The sequence below is a fragment of the Empidonax traillii genome, unplaced genomic scaffold (genome assembly GCF_003031625.1).
Source record: "Empidonax traillii isolate 1590-97213 ecotype Southwest subspecies unplaced genomic scaffold, ASM303162v1 scaffold9:size3134949, whole genome shotgun sequence".
Lineage (NCBI taxonomy): Eukaryota > Metazoa > Chordata > Aves > Passeriformes > Tyrannidae > Empidonax > Empidonax traillii.
The window spans coordinates 2,521,841-2,538,367 of record NW_020955202.1 but is presented as its reverse complement, the minus strand read 5'-3'; the positions used below and the strand labels follow the sequence as shown (position 1 = coordinate 2,538,367).

Below are 16,527 nucleotides of genomic sequence, written 5' to 3'. Positions count from 1 at the left end.
AAAATAGCTAGTTCAAATTTAATATTAATTTTTTTGTATAAAATTCAGTCTGAAGCATCTGCACCTAATGGTGCATTAATATTCTTAGTTCTAGAATAATTTAATGGGAAAAAAATAACCCAAATCCAAAGAAAATAAAACATGGTTTTGCACAGTAAAGATATACTTGCAGTACTTAGAATAGTGTAAAAATATTTTTAAACTTAGTGTTCATCCTGTCACTGACAACTGCATGCTAAAAAAACTTCTGAACTGTAAGCTTTGAAAGGAAGAATGAATCTTATATGAAGTATTCTTGTTTAAATATATGTATTTTCTTGTACACAAGCCATGAATTTTTTTTTGTCTTTCAGAGATATAACAACAATGAAAGGTACCATAGTTGCTCAAGTAGATTCAAGTGAGTCTTTTCAGGAGTTTTGCAGTACATCATGTTTATCCTTCTATGAAGATAAACAGAATCCCTCAAAAGGAGCTTTGAATAAATCAAGATGCACTATCTGTGGTAAACTAACTGAGGTCTGGTTGACTTTTTTTTTTCCTCTTATCTTTCTCAATAATGACCTATTCACTTATATTCTGAAATAAGAATTTCCTTATTTTCAGTCTTTTCATATGCAGTGAGATATTAAGATATGCAGGCTTAATATTCATGAAGAGCAACTGAGAGAAGAAAGAATTCCAAGAGGTTAATATTTGATTTTTGTTTCAGAAAATTGAAGTACCTTTTGTTGATAATTTGTTCTACTAGGCATAGAATCTTGTAATTATAACCCACATCTCCCAGTAGAAGAATTGCTGTTGGAAAAAAATCAAGATTTTACTGTATTACCTGCTTCTTTTACTATATATTTTGAAAGATAATGCAGGTGATCGTAGAAATTTGTAGAATACGTGTACTTTTTAAAATTCTCATGAACATGTTTATTTACTCTTGATGCCATTACCTAGTCCACCATAGTTTAGACTGCAGCTTTACACAGCACATGTGTCTGGCTAGTCTACATATGCTATGTTGTTAGCCTGCAAATTGACCATTTTATAAAACTGCATAAATTGACCTGCTCTAGTATGCAATTACCACATCCTTCCCTGGGGTCTTTCCTTATAGGCTGAAGATCAAATGGGTCTAGGATTTTTTTCATAGAGCTTTGGTGACAACAGAGACACACATTCCTATTTCTAGATTTCATGGTCATTTCAAGCATCTCTGTTCTTCAATAGTGAGCTAGTATAATCTGGTTTTAGTTACTGTACTAGAATGTAAGACTTTTGGCTAGTTAACTAGTTTCAGGCAACGTTGTGCTTGTGTGGTGATAGAATAATTTTTGTTTTTGTTTTTTAGATTCGTCATGAAGTTAGCTTTAAAAATATGACTCATAAGCTGTGCAGTGACCATTGCTTCAATAGATACAGGATGGCAAATGGTTTAATAATGAATTGCTGTGAGCATTGTGGGGAGTATTTGCCCAGTAAAGGAGCTGGAAACAATGTTCTTACTATTGATGGTCAGCAAAAAAGGTTCTGCTGTCAGAACTGCGTTGGTGAATACAAGCAGGTAATTACTTCTTTGTATATAAATTAGAATTAAATAAACATTAATACTTCTTAAGTTTATCATGCTACTAATAACATTGTTTTACTTCCCATGAGAAAACATAAGTAACAAAGACTTCTAAAAATGAAATTAATGCCAATGAGGGCAAAGTAGCTGCAATGGAACTTTTACTGCTGGCTTTTTTTAATGTTGTTGTAATAGCAATACCTGTTTGTTATTAATGAAAATATAATTGAAATTAAACTTTCTGTTAATAACTTCTATTTCTTTCTAACGGGTGTATCTGAAGTATCTTGTATCTAATAGCAAGCACAACACAGAGGCTTACTGGTCCTTAAATTCTTTTTTAGATATAAAAACTCACTTGTATGCAGTTGAAACATTCAGAAATGTGCAGAGCATACAAGTTGGACATTGCTGTGGGAAGGCTCTAACTGGTTACACTTTGTCTCTGTACTTGTACTGTCTAATCTCCACTGTACAGCACAGGATTAAAAAAAAATTGTAACTCTCATCCTTCCATGTGTTAAATTTTCTGTCTTCATTTTCTTTACTTGGTGTGCTTTTAATTTATTCTTTAGACTGTTAAGATAGTAATAATTGTTGTGGTTAAAAATAATTCCAAATCAAGAAATCCGATGCTGATGTCTTACATATTACGGAGGCAGCTTAGCTCTGAAGTGTTGCTAGTGCTGGCTGGAAGGTTTAAATGTTAATCACAGTATTTACAGTATAATAGGATAACTCTGAAATATTAAATATTTCTGGGGAGGATATGCCATTGGGGTATTCTAGGGGGTTTTTTGGGTTCTTCTGCTTGGTATGTTCTGCTCTGGGTTTATAGGGGTAGTGTTCTCAAATATCACAGTATGGTTTTACTAGCAAGAAATTTCTGTTTCTGATTTTGAAAATCAAACCTGAATATGTGTGTGGCCCCAGTGCTGCACATTGCATGGGGTTCTTTCTTCATCTCTTTCCATTTTTAAGAAACCAGTGGTCCAAGAGAAGAAGAGGCATCACAGTGCTGAATGTTGTAAGGTTCTTTAATGTTGCCTCGTGTGTTTGTATTTTCTCATTGGACATTCAGTTCTGATGCTTTTGGGGATGGCTGTTCTTGTGTATATGCTATGTGTAAAGAGCAAATCTGGAAACGGTGTAACTGGAAACATAACATGAGCGTTATTCTTTCGTCACAGCTATGCCAAAAGGGACAGGATAGGTTTCCAAGGTACTAAAAACATAGCCATGCCCAGAAGCCATGGAAAGACTTGAAGAAACCTTGAATACTCTATCTTGAAGAAACAAAAAGGCCTGAGATTAACTTTGAACTTGAGACATTTCCACACAGCCAATATAACATACACTGCACATGGAATATGAAGTGAACATGGAATTTTGAGAGGATGAATGATAAATTTGTACTTAACTCTTAAAGACAGAATGTACTCTATTTGTTCAGATGATGTTGTATTTTCTGTTTAGATGTGTGTTAGAGAATGAGAAGGATATGGGTAGCAGGTTGTACGTTCTGGTTTGATTTGGGGAGGAGGAGCAGTTTGCAGTACCAAAAACCTTCACAAGTAGTGTCGAGTATTGTGCATTATTGTGAGGATCCTTAAGAGAACCTTTGAAATCAAGACATGTTATTTTGGTGCACTCTGACAAGCAGATTTTATGCAAGCAAGTACTGTGCAACTGTAATAGGCTGTGAGAAGCTTTATTTAAGTGCTCATGTGCGTGTGATTAGATGTAATTCTTAACTGGTAGCTTTCAAATATTCCTGGAGTGTTAGGGGTTTGGAGTATTTTTGATATAAAGAGAAACTCATAAGGGAAAATCCTGTCTAACAAACCTAGTGGCTTTTTATGATGGAGTGCCCCATCTTTCCTGTGAGTTTCCTTCAGGTACTGGAAGGCTACAATTAGGTCACCTCAAAGCCTTTTCAGGCTAACAATCCCAATTCTCTCAGCCTTTCCTTGTAGGAGAGGTGCTTCATCCCTCTGATCAACTTGTAGGCCCTCCTCTTGGGTCGCTACAACAGTTCGATGTACTTCCTATGCTAGAGACCCCAGAGCTGGACACACAACTCCAGGAGGGATTTCACCAGAGTAGAGCAGAGGGGCAGAATGCCTTCCCTTGACCTGCTGTCCGTGCTGGTTTTGATGCAGTTTAGGTTAGAGTTGGCTTTCTGGGCTGCAAGTGCACATTGCTGGCTCATGTCCAGTCTGTGATCCACCAGCACTCGGAGTCCTTCTCCCCAGGGCTGCTCTCGATCTGTTCATCCTCCAGCCTGTATTGATGCTGAAATTGCCCATACCCAGGGGCAGCACCTTGTATTTGGTTTTATTAAAACTGATGAGGTTCCCATGGCCCACTTCTTGAGCTTGTCCAGGTCCCTCTGGATGGCATCCCCTTTTTCAGGTTTGTCAGCCAAGCCACTTGGCTTGGAGTCATCTGCAACCTTGGTGGGAGGTGCACTTGATCCCTTTGTCTGTGTCATTAATGAAGATATTAAATAACACTGGTCCCGATACGGACCCCTGAGGACACTGCTCTTCACTGATGTCCGGTGTAACTGAGTCATTGAACCTACCCTTTGGATGCCACTGCCCAATCAATTCCTAATCCACTTAACGGTCCACCCATAGAATCCATCACTCTCCATTATGGAGAGAAGGATGAGGGACCATGTCAGCAGCTTTACAGAAGTCTGGATAAATTGCATCTGTAGCTCCTCCCTACAGGGCAAGACTTTGCAAGAGCATGCAGTGACAGGACAAAGGGTAATGGGTTTAAACTGCAAGAGAGTAGGTTAGATTAGATATTGGGGAAAAATTCTTTACTGTGGGGGAGGAGAGGCGCTGGCACAGGTGTTCAAGGCTAGGTTGGATGGGCTCTGAGCAACCTGGTCTAGTGAAAAGTGTTCCTGTCTATGACAGGGGTGTTGGAACCAGATTATCTTCAAGGTCCCCTTCCAACCCAAACCATTCTATGTTGCCCAAAAATTAGGAGTTTTAGTGTACGCTGTAGGTGTCCAAAGTTACTCGGGACACAATTATTTGGGAATATTTAGTTGTCTAGCAGGATTTATTTCAGTTTGAACTTTTATTTGCATTGAGTTTTTTTGAATTGTGTTCAAGGAATTCTGTTTATAAAAAAGAAATTTAGACTTTAGAAAATGTCAATGACAACCCATTGGGCCACAACTGGTAAATTACAGGTTTTATTCAGTACAATATTTTCTCCTGCTTTTAAAGGAGAACTAGTGAAGGAGAGAGTTTGGGAGAGTCATTACATACTGAAATAAACTTAATGAAATCAATAATATGGAAAAGTTGGTATCATCATTTGATTACGGTGTTGTGTTATACAACTAATTATTGTCTGTCACTTAACAGTTTTGGCAAGTGTTTTCTTATAAAAAGAGTTGTAAAATAAATAGGTCATACCGGTATGGGCTTTGTATTAAGCAGTTTATATTGTAAATGTCATACACCTATCAATATTGCTATACAGTTGTAGTAGTAATAAATAAAAACTCATTGTACCTATCTATTTACCCAATCTCAGTTTTTTAAATAAATATTACACTGATTTGAACAATTAATTTTCAGTAATTTATCATGGCCTTTTTTTTTCTTCTTGGAATGGAAAATTCAAAATTATGAGTAATAAAAATTATTGTGGCTCTCAGAATGACAAGTAATTGGATTACAGCAAGTAACACATCTGCTACCAAGGATTTCTTTCCTCTGCTTTATACAGTTGGTGGGAGTAAGAAACAGTGTTATTCCTGGGACAGAGAGCAGGTTTTTTCTGAAGTGTCTCAAGTGTCCTTTTGAGCTGATGGATGCACTTAGCTTCCCTTGTACCAGTTTCAGAACTTGCTTTAAAACTGAGACACACATGATCTTTAATACTGTATTGTGTTTTGCTTTTCTGTGAGGTGATAGCTCTTCTTTCTTTCCTAAAACTCAAAGTGATTACAGAGCTTAGGTGTCTTTCATATAAAAAATTTATGAAATATAAATAAATAATCTCTGTAAGAATTAAAAAAAATGAATAGACATAACCTAACTAATGCTCAGTGTAGTAATATGCAAGAGCATATATATGTCTTGATGTCAACAACCATTCATGAAGATGGCAGAATGCAAGTCAAGCTTTTTTAAAAAAGAAAACTGATAAAATCATTCCTTGAAAAGTTAAGTAACTAACAATTTGAATAGAACAACAAAACTCTTATTGGAAGTTGGTTATATTTTCTTAAACCTGAAGATGATGACTACTGCTAGACTGTAAACTCTCTAACTGTTGCACTGGGGTTCAAACTCTTTACATGTGGAGGGGCAAGAGGAACTTAAAGAATGACACTAAACAAAAAAAAAAAACCAACAAACAAAAAAAAAACCCACTAGAAGAGCGTGAGATTATATCTGAAAAGAAGGTGACTAAAATTGTCCATGTAACTGTGCAAATACTGAAATATTTTATTTGAGTAGGCATTCCATATCATTAAAATGAAAATGAAAAATTACTGTAGTGATTCATTTGAAAATTAGTATCTGTGCAACAAATTAGAACTGACCTCAAATATGCCTGCCATAAATACGTATTAACTACAAGTACCCAGGTTGTTTCAGTGTTTCTGTTTTGTCTCTACAAAAATAAGCCACTTCTTTGAAAAGGAAGTTTCCATATTGTGGTTTGCTGGATTTGGATACAGACTTGACAGCCTTGTTCTAGGGAACAAGTGCAATTCTGTGACTCAATTTGTGCAACCAACCATACCTTTCAAATTTCTACTAAGCAAAAGCTGAGTCTGTGTTCTACTTTAAATTATACTTGGCTTCCTGGCCCGATCAGTCCACAGTGCTCTTGATTCTACCATGAAAGCGTGTAATGTCTTGCTAGTTTTAAATGTGTCTTTGCTTTTTTTGCTTTGTTTCTGTAACTAAAATTCTTGTTAGATTGTGGCCTGGGATTTGTTTTCTTTGGGTGCTTTTTGGAAGTGCTGGTCTTCATCTACTGTCATAAAAATGGGGGAAAGGAGCTCTAGCAATTTATTCATAGACATAGCTCTAGACTGAAGTCAGTGCTAGATGAATGCAAGCCAAAAGGTGTTTTACAAGTTGGAAAGGCTGCTTGCAGTGTCCTTTTATCTAGTGAAAATTTTTCTTCCATATGAAATGAAAGTACATTTGATTGACTTCCTTGATTACATGAAGACTTGCTATTAAATGTGCTTTGAGACTAACCAGGCTATGCCATCCCTTGAAGCTGTTCACTTACAAGCAATAGAAAACCCCCACCCTAGACAGTTGTGCTTCCTTATTCTGCTCCTTGCCAAGCAACTGCTTTTGTGAAACTCTCATAAAACTAATTTTATCTATTTCATTTCTGTGCAGGGGTTTAAGAGCCTTCACTGTATACAACAATGTGCGTATAATTTCTGCAGTTTACAGTTCATTGCTTATGTAGATTTTGTTCTTAGTCTCATAAAGTGCGTTGTTATCTACTGTTTATATATCACCAAATGCAGTGATCGAATGTCTTCTCACTTAGTACTTTAGTGGAAGCATCTAGGGTTTTCAACTTTGTCTTGTCCCATGCAGTGCCTGTTCTTTCTATGTGTTTCTTTGCTATTAAGACAGAGCTATCCTTCCTGTCATCCTTTTTATTTTGATAGTACAATTAGCTACAAAATCTACTGCTTCTTGGTGTTGTTACTGTTTTATCAACTTTCATTTCCAAGTGTCTGTTTCAAGAGTAAATACTGTGACAAAGTAGTAATTGTGGGAGTTGAACAGCCCCTTTACATTGAAATATTAGAAATACCAACTTCAATGTTTTTTTCCCCATTTCTGGTCACTCTTAAGAGAAATTCTGTGGTTTCAGCCAGTACAAACTGTGGTTTAATAATGGAGTCTTTTCCTCATATGGTAAACCACTTTTGTTTGCTTCAGGTAATATTTAGTTTGCTATTAAGTAATCTCGGATAATGTTGTTGTCTAATACTATGTACACTTTTACAAATGGAAATAGTTAGATGCTTTTTGCCCTCTGCCATGGTTAAAAGACAAAATCTTTATCAACCATGGAATAATTATTTCCCCTTTTTTCCTGCTTAGTCACGTGGGGATTTTTTTTGAGACCTCTTGGTATCTATGACTCCAAGTTTCTTGCATCTCTGATGCAGATCATATCCCTCTAGAAGCTATCCTTTTCTGCCTTTTCTTCTACTATTTATTTACTCCTGTTTCCTGGAAACTCCTCTTCCATTTATTGGGCTATCTGACATTTATTTTGGAGTTTGATCTTTTTTCTTAGTAGAATGTAGGCAACAAGAGCTCTAGACTTCAGCTTACATACTCTTTTTGGTAAGATGTAAAGGAAGATCAAGATTCCTAAAATTATAGTTGGTTATAATGGCAAGAATATAAATTCCTCAAAAACCCTCTAAGTGAACTTGAGGAATTTGCATTTCTAATCAAACAATTCTTTTAATTCTATAATATATCCTATGCACCTGGTATGTCTTGTCTTGCATCTTGATAGTCACTTCTGTAGTTGTCCATTTGAGTTCAACACTGTTCTAGTGAATGGAGTGAATATTTGAAATGTATCTACATCCAGTGACTTGCAAGACTTTTCGTGTCACATTGTTTTATAATGTGTTTTATCTGTCATGAGATGCCTTTCATGAAACAGACCTTATTTCTAGAATTAAGCTTCTAAGAGGGTATACAGCAAGTCATAAAAGAATGAGTGAGTTTAGAATAAAACATAATAGGAGGAAAATATTCTGACTTCTGCATCTGCCATAGACTGTGCTTTGGAAGAGGTCAAACATGCGATGAAACCTTGCAAAAATTAGGTCATCTCAATGCAGAATATAGGTGGAGTACTGAGGGACAGATGTAGTCTGACTACTATGCATCGAGCTTCCCCTCAAAGGGCACTGGCCTTTATTCTTTAGAAATTCTGCCTCTGGCCTAATTTATTTGTAATTAGTAATGGATACAAATTTCTGTGCTAATTTGATAGTGTTTTTACTCAAATTTTACTTAAATTACAGTCCTCAAACATGTATATGCTTTCATAGGATGCTGTAGATGTGAATTTACCACAAGTAGTACCCAGAAGGAAAGTGCTTGATACTCTCTCCTCTGGCTTGGTTCTGAGTTAATTCTATCTTTGAAGGACACTTGAAGCTGAATCTAGCTTGACTGCAGGTTTTGTTTATAGTGATTTTTGCTTACTGTTGAAATACCAGGTTGGGCACAAGATAAAACCAGTACTTCATCTGAAATGGAAGATAACTGCCAAGAAATCAACTTCAGAGTAAAAGACATAGGTGTCCTGGTGGAGAAGCTGAGCAGGCTTGCAGCAAAGATAGCCAGTTGTGTCCTGGATTGTATCACACGGTGCTTGAGGTCATCTTCTCAACCCTGCCAGTCAAACAGGGTTACCTGGAGCAGATTGTTCAGGAACACACCCTTTTGAGTATCTCAAAGCATGGAGACTCCACAGCCCATGTGGGCAACCTATTGCTTTAATCAGCAAAAGTGTAGCCAACAGGACAAGGGAAGTGATTTTCTTGGCCCGTGACCCCCATCCTTCTGCGTTTCTGAAACTGCATCTGGAGTACCATGGCCAGTTTGGGATTCTACAGTATGAAAGGCATTGGTGTACTGATGCAAGTTCAGTGGAGACCTACCAAGATGTTTATACAGCTGGAGCATGTGACATATAGGAAGACAGCCTTGGGAGAGCCTGTTTGTTCAGCCTTGAAAGTGTAAAGGGGGATTAGTTATCCGATGGAGGTTGATAGGAGAGGACAAAGTTGAACTCTTCTTAGAGCTGTGCAGTGGAAGGAAGAGAGGCAAGAGACGCAACTTGAAAACAGGGGGAAACTTATGTAGATAAAGAAAAAGCTTTTTCTGTAAGGGTAGTGAAATCCTCCTGAGGGATTTTGGAATGCTTGTCCTTGGAGATACTCGGGTTTGACTGGACAAGGTCCCAAGCAACCACCTCTGATCCTGCCTTGTGCAAGAGGTTGTACTTGACATCTGGGAGGTCCCCTTCAGTCTGTTTGCTTCTGTGACTGTCTACTCCTGAAACAAAAAAGGAAGCAGAGATTTTTAAAATAGTCAGGAAATTTTTCAGTGTTTAATCCCTCTTTAATTAGTCAGTAATGAAGATTTTGATATTTTGCTCTGGTTTTCCTCTGTACCCGTGAAGTTCTTTTTGTCTTCTGTCATGTAAAATCAACAACATTAAAACAGCTTTACATTTTCCCTGATTTCTTCTGAACACCCACTTTTCCTTGAGGATGGCTAAAATACTAAATTAAAAATGTACCGTAGTAAGAATATGAGAAAGGTGTTCTGGTGCCAGTAAGGGATTGAGACTCCTGTGGTGTGTAAGTGGGCATGCAGGAAAGAGTAAGAACAGGGCAGGTACTTAGGTTATTTTCCCCTAATCATTCTCTTAGCTTCTAACTCCAGAGGTCAGGGAATCTCTCTTGAACTTTATGCAATGTTCCTTGTATGCTATTTTTGGTGAATCTCTTTAATTAGTGCTTGTTCAGTCTCCTTGTGAACACATACAAACACTTTTTCCATCCATGACTCTCTTTGGTAAGAGGTTCTGCTGACCTGCTGTTTGTTATGCGAAGAGCTGCCTCCTGTTTGTTTTGAAGCTTCCGTTGATATTCATGTGATTTCTTATTGTTGTTAATGTTAGAAAAGACACCGAACGGTTTATCCCACATCATACCATTTTTGGTTCTGTCATTATCCTCCTAAGTTATCTTGTTTCCAGGCCAAAAATCCTTACCTCATAAGGATGCTCTTTGACCCTGTGTATTACTTCAATTTCCTTTGGTTCTATTTGTTTATGCTAACTAGAAGGGTCCTTTTATGGAAAGGATTCTCAAATGTTACTTTTGCTACAGAAAGGAATTAATACAACAGATTCTTAGAGATGAAAGAGAACAAGTGATGAATATGAGAGAAGAAATATAAGTTGCCTCAGAACCTTGAGAAGAGAGTCTCATCTGGAAATTTCATAGGAACAGGACAAAAGTTTTGGTTTGTGATAGGGCTGTTCAAAAACATGGAACAGGACAGCGTGAGGTTCTCTATTGATGTTGTCAAAGGAGGAAGTCTTTGAGTTAGACTGTTAAAAAGCATAAATGTTTGAGATACCTGTATAATACTGATTGAATACTCTCAGGTATGCTTTAATCTTTTTTAATAATAGTGGTGTACTCCTTGTCTTTTGAATGGGTTTGATATTCAAACTTGCAAGTGTGGGGAGTGTGGAAAAGAGTAATAAAAAATGCAAGAAAAATGTTCGGCTTGAAGGAGATGATGATTATGACATTTTAGGAGCAATAAATTTCAAGAGGGTTTGGGCTTTCAAATTTTCTTTTTTTTCACCAGTGTCCTGTCTTCTTCACTTGTGTAACAGCATGTTTAAACTTCTATAATGCAGGAATGCTTGAACACTCTTAGTTGCTATGACAAGATTATAATGAGAGGCTTGCTATTGTGGTTTTGTTTCTACCCACTGAATCTTCTGCAGCCTTACCATGTTTTCTGGAAATTCATATTCTTATTAGTCTTGATAAATTAGATCTGCATTTGCTAGATTATTACTAGATATAAATAAAGATTTTTCTTGTTGCTTTAAGTCTGAAAAGGCTAGGGTGAAATCAGTAAACAACTCCAGTATTTTGAGGATGTTGGAAATTTTGAAGTGCTGTTGCACTGTTCTTTGTGTGCATGATTATTTGAGGTGCTGGTTAGCCAAAGGTATTTCAGCTTTCAAGGAATTTTAATCAAAATGTGTAGTCTGTTGACACAATGATTTTTTTTCCGATTATGCTCTGATCTGCTTAGTATAAATTCATTTACTAAAACTTGTACTTTTATCTTGCTGTTTCTTGAAGTCACCATGACCTCTGTTTGATTTTTCTTTCAGACATGGAACTTGTGACAGTTTAATTTGTCTGTGCATTATTTTCTTATTATATTGCTGAATGCTCTCTGTTAGGTCATTTGCCAGTATATTTCCTTCAGTGCTTCTAGATTTACATTCAGGGTTGTTCTAGAGATACCAAGGATGTTTGTGCAAGCAGATTTTTTTTGTGTGTGTGCTGATTGTCCATTAGGCATATTCCAAGAAGTCAAGTCCTTTGTAAATGTAGCCTCCTGTATTGTCACTGGTAATACTGTGTGGAGTTTTCTTGATGCCTTCTTTGTCTATTAGCCTGCAAGAGGAGATGAATGTATATTGTCAGAATATCTCTGACTCATAGAACACTATAATTGCTTCATTTTGGTCTTGGTACTTAGCATGAAGTTCGTCAATATTGTGGCTGATTAGGAAGATAATTAGGTGCTGGGTGACATGTTTAAAGGCAAACAGAAAAAAATAAGATAGGAAGGAAGGATCATGGAGTTGTATTTTATACCCTGCTCTAAGCAGCAGCTCGATATCTTGACAGATACCCTTTTTTGGAGGCAACCCAACGTAAAGGTTTCACCGAAGCAGCATGTGGAAATTTTGCTGGTCTCTGCAAGGTGCTAGATCCAGTTTGTGGTACAGACATGTGTATTTGTATGTTTTTGTCTGCATACTCTTATTATAGGGAAGATGACATGTTATAGAACTGGCAGTCTGTAAGACTGGATTTAGCTAGCTCTCAAACATAGGTGGTTGAAGATAGGAAGAGCGAAGATATCCTCTGAAGCTTCTCTTGTTCTGATCAAAGTGAAGCACCTGTGAAATATGCTTTGCCTTTCCTTCCCCCTTCAGTCCTTGGGAATAGGGAAGGAGGAGGAGGTAGTGCCAAAATTTCTCAACAGAAGGCAAGAAATCTGAAGTGCCTAAGTGATGATAGGGTCTTTTCTAATACTCAGTAAGGGAAGAGCCTGTCTGATAGGAGGCTCATCATTGTTGAAATGAGAAATTTTCTGTGATCACTGTCAAAAACTTGATTCTATTTCTATGAGCAGGGAAGGTGTCTAGATATTTTTTTCTGAAACTTGATTTATGGTGCTTGAGATACTTGCCTAACACAGACATGTAATACATACAGCACATCAGAACTAATGATTTTGTATGTTGACTGCGTCATTAGTATTTCTGCTTGGTGCAGCTTTACTGTGCTTTTTATAGAACATTTGTTCCATTCTGTGGAAAATATGATGAACTTACCACTGATGTTAAAATTGACTCTGTTACCAGATCACAGTTCCTCATTGGCTTCAATAAGGAACATAGAAACTCTGTAGTGTGTTCCTCCTGCCCAGAGGACTGGAGAGTAGAAGTAATTTCTTTCCAAAGTTTAGGACCATTATTTATTCTTCATAACCTCTTTACTGTGCGAGTGACTGCACAACAAACAGATTGCCCAGAGAGGTTGTGGAGTCTCCCTCACTGGAAATATTCGTGAACCATCGTGATGCAATCCTGTGCAAGGTACCTTAGGACCACCCTGCTTGAGCAGGGAGGTTGGACCAAAGGTCACTTCTAACCTTACCCATTCTGTTAATTGTATTTGCCATGCCAGATTCTTGTTTCTTTCCTTACAACCATTGCCCTATCAACAAGGAGAGAGGAACAGAGTTCTTTCAAACTCTCCAACTCAGCACAACTTGCTGTATGCTCTTACCACAGCTTACAGTTTGCAGATGGTGGGATTTGGGATGGGTTGCTTTGTTTTTGATTGGTTTGGGGTTTTTGAAGGGGGGGGGTATCTGCGTGTTTTGTTGTTACACAGAATAGTTTTAGCTGGCTTTTCCCTAGGACACCCAACCATAATGCTATTGAGAGGATGATTATGAGAGGTAGTTGATATAGGAAGGGTTTGATGGAGGAGCAGGTTACAGAAATAAGTTGTCGTCTTCTGTGTTTTTCTTTTTTTAAGACCTTCATTTAAAGTCAAAAGCTAAGCGTAGTTTTAACTAATGCATTGTTTTACTTTGTTTTATGTTTTAGAAATGTGGCAAATTAACATCTTGTACTGGCTGCAGAGCTCAGTGCAGGTTTTTTGACATGACTCAGTGCATAGGACCTAATGGATATACGGAGCCATACTGCTCAGCTGTATGCATGAACACACACAAATCAAAATATGCAAAATCACAAAGTAAGTGAAAAGGATGGTGGATTTTCATCACTGCTAAGAGTAGACTTTTTAAGTTTGAAGACTGGGGGTGGATGGTTTCCTTCTACATTTAGTCTATGAAGATGTGACTTCATAGGGTTTTTTAACTTCTTTAAAAACAAAAGGGGAAAAGACCATCTTATCTTGAACAACGGCAAATGGACCCATGAGGGGTCATTTTCGCCACCAGCCTTTTTTCTTGGTTTTGGAAACAATTTTCAACTGTCTTCTTAAGGCTTCCTGTGAAAAAATACTGGTACATAATGTGCTGTCACAGAATAATAGTTTAGTTTTTGTGCATATGAATTCATATGCTCTTGTATGTGATCCAACCCCACCTGGTTTTTTTATTCCTCAACCAAGAGATGGAGAAGGAGGGAAGTAGTTATAATGCATATGGATATTGTCTAGGTAAAGTTTTTAATCCAGGTGAAAGGAACTGGTAGATAACTCAAAACACATATTCTTCAATATACAAAACAGTCATAGATCTCAACCTGAAGTTGAAAATGCTCTAGTGAATTTTATGGAAGAAGGTGCAGTTTCATATTTAATGCTGGTCTTTAGTTTTGTGTGACTTCTAGAAGCTGACTGGAAGACAGACAAATTGTAGCTTTTCACATTGAAATAGTGGAAAGGGCTGACCTGTAATACTTTTTTTTTTCACTACAGTTTTGTGTTTATTTTGTTTGTAAACTACGTTTTTCTTTTAGGTATGGACATTATTTGCCACTTTTGTAAACGAAACTCTTTACCTCAATATCAAGCCACAATGCCTGATGGAAAACTGTGCAACTTTTGCAGTTCCAGTTGTGTAGCTAAATTTCAGGTTAGCTGTTGTGTTAAACCTTTACCTCCCTAAATATTTGTGTGCCTGTGTTTGTGTTAAGTATTTGCATAATAAACTAAGTTGCTTGTATATACATGCTTATGAGTTATTATTAACATAGCAGATACTTCTGGCTCATAACAATTTCTTTGATTTAAACTACTGTTCCATAATGGTAACACTGGCTGCTGTCTTAAACATATAAAATCAGATAATAACAACCAATTTCTCCTTGATATCATAAGAAAACACAAAGCATAACTGCTTATCTTATTTTTACCACCTCAGCCTCTTGACGGAGATGAGCCTTCCTGGTTTGCATTGAAGATCAACAAATTTAGTCTCTTATATACTAAATGTGGTAACAGAATTCTCATATTGAATATAGTACTAGTAAAGTTTGTCATGGGGTAACGTGACTGTCTCTGAAATGAAAGGTTAGAGCCTAGGCCATTTTGTTGACGAAACTAGCTGTTCAGGTTATGTCCAAAAACTGCAAGGCCAGTGATAGGCACATTGGAAGAGGCTGCAATGCTTATTGAAAATGTCATATTTTCAATATGACTTAAGTTTAAAGCATATCGGAAATGTGTTGCACTGATTCATCTCTAGGTGATCAAAGAATATTTGTAAAGAAAACGTTTTGATTTCTCTATGTGAAAACAGTTTTCCCTGATGTGCATCGTATAATTGATAATTGCCTCCTCATGTGTTGTTGAACAGTTACACCCACACAGGATTTTCCCATTTGCCACTGAACTTTTCTGTTTTCTGTCAACTGGACAGCAAATCAATCTTTGAATTGCTTCCTTAATATATCCTATCTAGGATATCCATCGTGTATCCATGTTCTGTGTTTCCATCCTAACCAATTTGGTAGATGCCTGTCAGTGGAACTGATAAACAGAATAGCTGCAGGTTTTTAGTATGTCATGACAGATCTGTATTATTTCTTGCAAACTCATTTAGCATCTATTTTATTGTACATGATCTTACAATTAATTGTGGCCTCAAGAGCTCTTGAGGCGAATGAGTGCCAAAGCAAGTGAATGCCTAATACAGCCTAGATCTTCTTGGATTTGCACATAAGTCAGCATTAAACAACATTATTGAATATCACTGCCACATCAGTTAATGCTGATTGTGGGTTTCCAGTCTTACTAAGACCTTGCTGACGCTTCTGTTGCAGTTTCAGTGCTGCATGGAGATCTCTCTCTTCAGTGGTGTATTAGCTGAATTAGAGCAGCCATACAGTCTGTGAGTTCTCAGTAAAGACGAAGAACGAGTAGGTGTTCACTTGCTTACAGTTAGTTTGCTCAGACAGTGCTGTCAGGTTTTAACTTCTGATAGCTTTTGTATATTTGTGTGGAATAATAAAATGTATTCACCATTAGGTAAGAGTCAAATGTATGAGAACAGCTTCTCTGTTCTGTTCATGTAGTGTTTAGGTTGAAAGGATGGTATACCACAATGCAGGCATTGGACTGAAGGTATTCCCTTGAGGCTTCTTTTATACCTAAGAAACATGTAAGGCATTAAACCTGAGTTGAAAAAATGTCCAATTTGCTATAGGGTTCCATATTTGTCACTGTTTACTAATGGAGATAACTCTGGTTTAAATTAGCTGTGATCATATTAATCTCTTTTTCTTATTGTACTTGTTTTTACATTTTTTCTTCAAGGGTTATCCTTCTTGGAATAGAATAGTTGCTATTGCAGGGCTGTGTTTCTTCCCTTCTGCAAAAATTTCAGTCCTTTTAGTTTACAAATGGGTTGGAATACTAAAATTCACAATTTGTTTACAGTACTTTAGGGTTGATTATAATTTTATCTTACTAATAACCTTTTCTTTCTAGCTAATAGTTCTCCTTCAGCATTGTGATGGTTGTCTGGAGTGTTCTTCTTTCTATTCATTACATCTCTCTTTCTTGGACATGCATGTGCACACACACAAAAATA

At 37.0% G+C, this 16,527-nt stretch overlaps 1 protein-coding gene across 12 annotated transcripts in view; it reads left to right on the top strand.

Moving 5' to 3' along the window:
- The window catches only part of ZMYM2 (zinc finger MYM-type containing 2), an 81,946-nt gene that overhangs the window by 27,668 nt on the left and 37,751 nt on the right, over nucleotides 1-16,527 (top strand). For 11 of the 12 annotated variants that reach the window (XM_027884695.1, XM_027884687.1, XM_027884660.1 and 8 more), the window contains 4 exons: nucleotides 354-519; nucleotides 1,346-1,558; nucleotides 13,571-13,721; nucleotides 14,453-14,568. In XM_027884695.1, coding sequence (XP_027740496.1) covers nucleotides 354-519; nucleotides 1,346-1,558; nucleotides 13,571-13,721; nucleotides 14,453-14,568 — 646 coding nt within the window. The remainder of the gene's footprint in view (nucleotides 1-353; nucleotides 520-1,345; nucleotides 1,559-13,570; nucleotides 13,722-14,452; nucleotides 14,569-16,527) is intronic. The other variant, XM_027884717.1, reaches the window with a different exon arrangement.